Raw genomic sequence first — 7,115 nt, forward strand, 5'->3', positions numbered from 1 at the left:
CCTGAGACCAGGAGAGTGGAGGCTGTCATATCAGCAGATTAATGCTCATTGTTTTGGAATATCACATATGGGTGTAATGTTCAGGTGTCCACATACTTTTGACCATGTAGAAAACTTTCATACCTCTGCTGGTTTTGTGTCTCAGTTTGACAACTTGCTGGTGTCATAAAAAATTTGACACCTAAACACAGAAAAGGTTGACAAACACTCATTTACTGTTGAGGGATTTGTTACTTTATTATCTCTCTCTCTCTCTCTCCTCCAATCTCTCAATCACTCCCTAAAAATGCAGAACTACATACAGCAGACGCCGAAAAAATAGCAAAAGCTGCTGAATCTTCGGTTCTGCGTCGGCTTCCTCTTCTGGCTGCTGCAGGACTCGGAGCTCCACTTCAGTTTGCTTGGAACGCCAGGTGGTGGATTTTATTCCTCTGCCTGTCCTCTCAGGTGAGTTTAATACATTTATTTTCAACATCTTTCAACATTTACCATGTTCTAAATAGAAGTAAATGAAATCTATTTGTGAAAGAGAATCTGCTTTTGTTAACAAGATCATCGACTGTTTCTCCTATTTTACTATGATTGTGTATTATTTTTTATTAAAAGAGGACTTTGATATCTGATACACTTTGATTATTGGGGATTGAACCAACAACCTGTCAGCACCTGCTTTTCTCCTTCTTCTCCTTGTCTCCTCTTCTTCTCCACTTCATCCTCTTCCTCATCGTGCTTTCTCTCCTCTCCTCCTTTCTTCTTCCCTTATCTCATCTATCATGTTTCTTTCCTTTTCTCATCATCTCCTCTCCTTCTGTCCTTTCATCTAATCTCCCTCCTCTCCTCTTTTCTCCTGTTTTATCATCTTCTCCCCTCTCTTCTTTCCTTCTCTCCTCTCCCTCTACCCTTTGTCCTTTTCCATTCCTCTCATCCCTTCCCATCCTGCCTTCACCTATTTTCCTCTCCTCCTTCCCTGTATTCTCATCCTCATTCTTCTTATAATTCCTTGTCCCTTCCTCTCTCCCTATTTCCCTCCCTCGCATTTCTTTTCTTCTCAGCTTCTCCTCTCATTGAATCCCTCAACACCTCTCCTTGTCTCCTCTCGTCTAATCTCCTCTTCTTTCATCTATCTCCTTTTCTCTTTGTCAGGTTCTCCATCATGCTCCATCGTTGTCTCATTGTGAGCGGGGCCCTGCTCTCATTAGCTGTAACCCTGCTGGTTGCCCAGGACACCTGCCCAGCAACAGGGATGCCTGGGATGCCAGGTATGTGTGTGCATGTGTGTATATGTTTATAGGTGCATGTGTGTGTGTGTGTGTGTGTGTGTGTTCATCTGTTTATCTATCTGTACGTCCTCAGGTATTCCCGGGCTGCCCGGCAGAGACGGTCGTGACGGAGAGAGAGGACAGAAAGGAGAGCCAGGTATCCAACACACACACACACACACACACACACACACACACACACACACACACACACACACACACACACACACATACACACATATACACACACACACACACATACACACATATACACACACACAATCATAACCTGAGCAGTCATACACTGAGTTGGTTACATTAGGGGCGACCATCAGAAGTTTGTACAGATATTAGAATACAGTAAGGAAACGATAAGTCACACAGAAACTTTGCACTTCTCTAAATTTTCAGCCAGAATTTCCCTGAATCTTCTTAAGACCCTTCTACATAAGGCACATTTTTTTTTTGGGGGGGGGGGGGGGGTTCATTTTCATGTAATTTAAAAAACATATAATTGAATGAAATAATGCAATAACCTGCAACAATGCAACAATTGCTCCAAAGTCAAATTTTCCTTATTTTACCTGTCACACATTGCAAAGTAAAGAAAAAAATGGTAGATCATATCATTTACAACTCACAGCAGCCTCCACTTTTTGTAAAACCTATATTAAAAAAAAACACATTCAGACACATCCAGTTTTCAGTTCCTAGAAAGTTCACCGAGGTGCAGACAGTAGTGCTGGTTTTGGTGCACACATGATTAAAATCTCAGACAGCTGTTCATTTATCTACCATAATGGGCAGCAGCTGATATCAAAGCAGCTTTTTCTCAAATGCAAAGCAGTATGAAGTATTCAAATTATCTGACTATCATATTGTTCTTTCAAGCTGTGTGAAGCTTTGTGGAAATAACTGGAGGAATCGTCTTAAATTTGCACTGCAAATTAACAACGTTGACAGCAAACTTGACACATTTTCATGCTATTAATTCTTGACGAGTAAAAGGGCCTTTAGTTTTTGTCCTTTGGTGTAAAGTTCAGTTTTAACAAAATGTGTCTTATGTTTGTACTTTAATTCGTCTTTGTATGAAAAAACACAAAACAAATCTCCTTTATTATATAAACTAGAATAAAGTTAATGCAAATACAATGCATGCTGAAAAGTATGCTTATAGAGCTAATTGTCAAATTATTTTATTATTTGACAAATTATTTGCTGTTATCTTAACAAAGTTTAAGTTGATTTGACAGGATTAGTGAATGATCAGCATTCAACTCATTTCAAGTCACATGACTTGAACATCTGATTATAAGTCTACCTCCTCCTTTAGCCAACTCCTACTTAAACCACAAACAGTTCTTTAATATCTGTGATTGGAACAAATGAGATACAATATGTTAACTTGAGAGTTTTAGAGGTGCTGATAGGTGTATTTAGATGAACTTTGAACAGAGCTTAGCTTGCTGTTTCCCCCCTGCTTCCAGTCTTTATGCTAAGCTAGGCTAACCACATCCCGACTCCAGCTTCTTGAAATGAAAGCGAATAAGCTGAACTGTTCCTTTAAAGTGTCTGACACAGCAGGCGATTGCTGCTGGTTTTTCTCTACAATGACTCGCCTGTTGTTGTCATCTGCAGGACAAGCGTGGGGCGGCGGCCGCGGCCCTCAGAGGGGAGTGAAGGGGGACCCGGGGAATGTGGGATTCGTTGGTAAACGAGGTCAGAGCGGGGAACCAGGGAAACCAGGGGTCCCAGGGCTTGCAGGACCTCCAGGAGAACCAGGAGAAAATGGGTATGGAGTCAGACAAACCCTTGAGCAAAGTACAAGTGTTCTAATGTGGACAGCAGGGAGGTTGACTGAGAAGTTTTGGTTGTTAAAAGTTTTGGAATCCGTCATCTTGCTTTGAATTAAAGGAGACCCCAGTCTACATTATAAACCATTACAAATTAATAAAATCTTAGACCACTCTGCAAGCCCACAGGGGTTAAATCTACCATACTCAAAAGACAGAGAGTGTGAGAGTGTGAGATTTTCAGAGGAGAGTCACTTAAAGGGACTTAATTATATTTGATGAGAACAGATTGCCAGATTCAGCTGAGCCTCGAGGCTGGATGACTGAGTGGGCCCCAGACCCTCAAGGGGCCTCAGATTCACTGTGTGGCAATAGCTTTGTGGTATTTTGATTAACAGAATATAAACAATATAAAATTCAAAAGGCAATTCCTGGATTTTTACCTTCTAACCTAAAATCTAGTTTTCATATTCCAATTGATTTAATGTTTACATTGTGCATATATAACGTAGCATCTAATTAAACTAAGTTGGGGGACATTGGCAGCTCAACAAGGGCCCACTAGCAGGTTAATCTGGCTCTGAGTGTCACTGTGTTGTTTCTGTGGTTACAGGGCTGCCGGAGTCCAGCAGAAGGCGGCCTTCAGCGTGGCCAGAGGAACTACCGAATACCCGGACAGGAGCAGCGTCATACGGTTCACCAAAGTCATCACCAACATCAATAACGACTACAACACAAACACAGGACACTTCAGGTGAGGAAACCACTCGTTTTCTAGTCATATATTACTGAAAGGTAAAACCCTAGACTACAAATAAAGTTGGATGTAGTGAGGTGTGACGTCACCCATTGCTCTGTATTGGAACCAACAAGTAATATTAAACTGAGTGAAATATTACGACAATAGTCCGAGTCCGAGTCAGGGAGAGTAACAGGTGAGCCAACTGTCAATCACAACTGTCAATCAATGCTCACACAGCAGATATCACAGCTACTAAAAGTCTTCAAATCTTATTAATGGAGCAATAATTTCCAAAATAACCACCAGCACACTTATTAGAGGGCCTGAATTTAGTGATTGAGACCATAATGACTTCTTGACGCTTTGTGAATGGGAGTCAGTTGGAACGCTTCAGCCTCAGGCCGTAGTAGTTTCCACTTAATCACAAATTTGTATGATCAACTGACTCTGAATAAATGGTTTTGGATGAGGTTAGGGCAATGTCAGTTCAATGTAAACAAGGCTAAGAGTCTACAGCGTGGCTCACAATGACGATGCTAACATGCTGATGTTTAGTGGTTTACTATCTTCCCCATCTTAGTTTAGCATGTTAACATGGCTAAAATTTGTTAATTAGCACCAAATGCAAGTGCGGCTGAGGCTAATTGGAACGTCATTCATTTTGCAGATATTTAGTCATAAACCAAAATATTTGAGAAATAGAAATTTTGACCCAACAATGAAGTTAGATGATAAGTCAGAGGATCATCAAAGTTATTAAAGTTCATCATGAGGAGAGCATGTCTTAACCAAATTTCATGGCAGTCTATCAAAGAGATGATGATGATCAATGGGACTTCCTCCTCTAGAGACAATGAAAGTCTGTACAAAATTTCAGTGAAACCAATCCCACAGTTATTGAGATATTTTAGACCAACATCCTTACAGCCATGCCGCCAGATTGGCTAAAAGCTAAATGATTCCCTGGTTGCTCTGCAATGTTTCAACCATGTCAAACAAATTCAAGACATTTCTTTTTGTACGCATTTCATTTGTGATCAAACTGTCAAACCAGACAGGAGGAAAAAAAATCCACTTTTAGTGAATTAATGAAGTTTGTGTGTTGTAGGTCTCGGATCCCAGGAACGTACTACTTTGTGTTCCACGCCTCTGTAGATAACCGCCTCTGTGTGACGCTGAAGCTGGACGGAACATCGCTGACGTCGTTCTGCGATCATCGCCACAGGAGACGACAGGTAAGAGCATTAAAGGGATAGTTCAAATTTTTTTGAAGTAGGATTGTATGAGGTACTTATCCATAGTCAGTGTATTACCTGCAGTAGATGGGGGTCGGCACGTTCCCAGTTTCGAGAAGCAAACAAGAGTACAGAAGCCAAGAGCACAACAGCATTACAACATATTTTAGTCACTTAAATAAAAGCCCACTTAAAAAAGTCAATATCAGTTTAAGTGTACGCTATATTCAGAATATTTTCACCGCTTTACCTTGCAGTGAGACAGCCCTTTACTTTGGCACTACATTTTCTCAACCATAGAACTACTCCTATGCATGCCGCACACTATATTACACCGCACATCAGCTGTTTTGGTCAGAAAGTGCTGTTGCGTCCATGCTGGTACTCGTGTCTCCAAACTAGGAGCAAGCTGATCCAAATCTACTGTAGGTAACACACTGACTATGTATAAGTACCTCATACAACCCACTTCAAAAAATACGAACTATTCCTTTAAAACAATACTACAGATTTATTTTACTACATTGTTATGCCACCAAATAATACTCAAGTATTAATCAACATAAATTAATATTAAATCTAATGAGTCAGCTCATGTTTCAGCTAACTAAACTACTAACTAAATCCTCAAATTTTTGTAAAGTATGAGTGAATGTTATCGTTTACAGTAGTTCTCATTTCTGGAAAAAGATGCACCCTGTAGTTAAATTTCAACCGGTACTGATTACAGGTGACTTCAGGTGGCCTGGCGGTCTACATGTCGAGGGATCAGGAGGTTTGGCTGGAGACTAAAGACTACAGAGGGATGACAGGGAAAACGACTGGTTACAGCATCTTCTCCGGCTTCCTGCTGCATCCTCACTGACCCGCAGGGACGAGAAACACAAAACAGCCTTTCTCTCGCTTTTACTGAACAGTTTAACAGCAACTATTTGAGTGAAATGAGTGAAACTAAAGGCAAAACAGTATCTTCCCTCCCTTCACACTGACCCTTTCACATTGTTAAAAAAAACACATGTTCGTTACTTTTCATTCTAACATTTAATTTTCTGTTGATTTTCAATGATTTAACCAGGTTAAGGCTCATTAAGATTGATATTTAGGTTAAAGAGAGTTGGCCAAGAGGGCAGCATAAAAAATGTTCTTACTAACAACATAAACACTGTCACATGCTACAAATAAGTGCAGGCAATTTCCTGTTAAGATGCATAAACACATTTTCTCAAAATTATCTAAAAAAAAAAAAAAAAGCAAACACTTTGACCAAGAATATGGTTTTCCAGATCCATTTAGGTCCTTCTGTACATTGTTCCAGGTGGAAGGGAAAGCACATTTAAAAGCTTTTTTTTTTTTACCCAACTTTGTCCAAACATCTGCACAACATCATGAGACTAAAGGTCATACTAGATTAGATTTTTACACATGTATGTAAACAGAGAAGGAGGAACCAGCCCACACAGAGATTTATTAATAAAAGTGCAGTGGTGTACAAGATAACATAGACAGTAATCTGAAAAAAAAAACATCTGCTGATGTTACTTTCTCTGTCTGTCAGTAAACAGATAATATTGTATGAACAGGAAATCAAATAAACAGCTGAAAAACAACCTGAATGCTTCGTATTTGTTTGTCATTTCTCCTTTTTCTCTAATCTGTTCAATATTTTTTATTTTGGTCTCATGCTGATCAGAACACAAAAAGCTACTATTACTAGCTAAGCTATTTTAATTGTAATTTTAAAGTGTCCATCTCCATGTGTTGTTTAAAGACAGCTGAGGCTAATTGATTTACAATAACAATAATAAAACCTTCCTAGTTATTTTTTAGAGATTTTTCGAACATGGTTCAGCAGGCATTAAAACAACACGACAGAGTGCAATTTGCAGAAAGCCTGGAAGGTATAAAGGTAATAAATTTTAATAAGACCGACATACTTATATCTAGAAATGAATTAATAAAAAATAACACGATCCAGACTCTTTTCTTTTGTGGTTCTGCGATGGTGGATCGAGCTACTCAGCTCCACACATCTGCTGGTTCCCCTGGTGCATTCAAGAAACACCTGAAAACTCAGCTCTTCCATGAA

At 39.6% G+C, this 7,115-nt stretch overlaps 1 protein-coding gene across 1 annotated transcript; it reads left to right on the forward strand.

Annotated features, from left to right (window-relative positions):
* Nucleotides 1–276: 276 nt before the first annotated feature.
* LOC122981445 (complement C1q subcomponent subunit C-like) lies at nt 277–6,636 on the forward strand. Its single transcript, XM_044350171.1, has 7 exons — nt 277–447; nt 1,144–1,259; nt 1,354–1,416; nt 2,898–3,051; nt 3,666–3,806; nt 4,903–5,029; nt 5,760–6,636. Exons 2-7 carry the CDS (start codon nt 1,154–1,156, stop codon nt 5,892–5,894), a joined length of 726 nt encoding a protein of 241 aa, XP_044206106.1. The 5' UTR covers nt 277–447; nt 1,144–1,153; the 3' UTR covers nt 5,895–6,636.
* The last annotated feature ends 479 nt before the right edge of the window (nt 6,637–7,115 follow it).

This window comes from Thunnus albacares, chromosome 4, assembly GCF_914725855.1.
Source record: "Thunnus albacares chromosome 4, fThuAlb1.1, whole genome shotgun sequence".
Lineage (NCBI taxonomy): Eukaryota > Metazoa > Chordata > Actinopteri > Scombriformes > Scombridae > Thunnus > Thunnus albacares.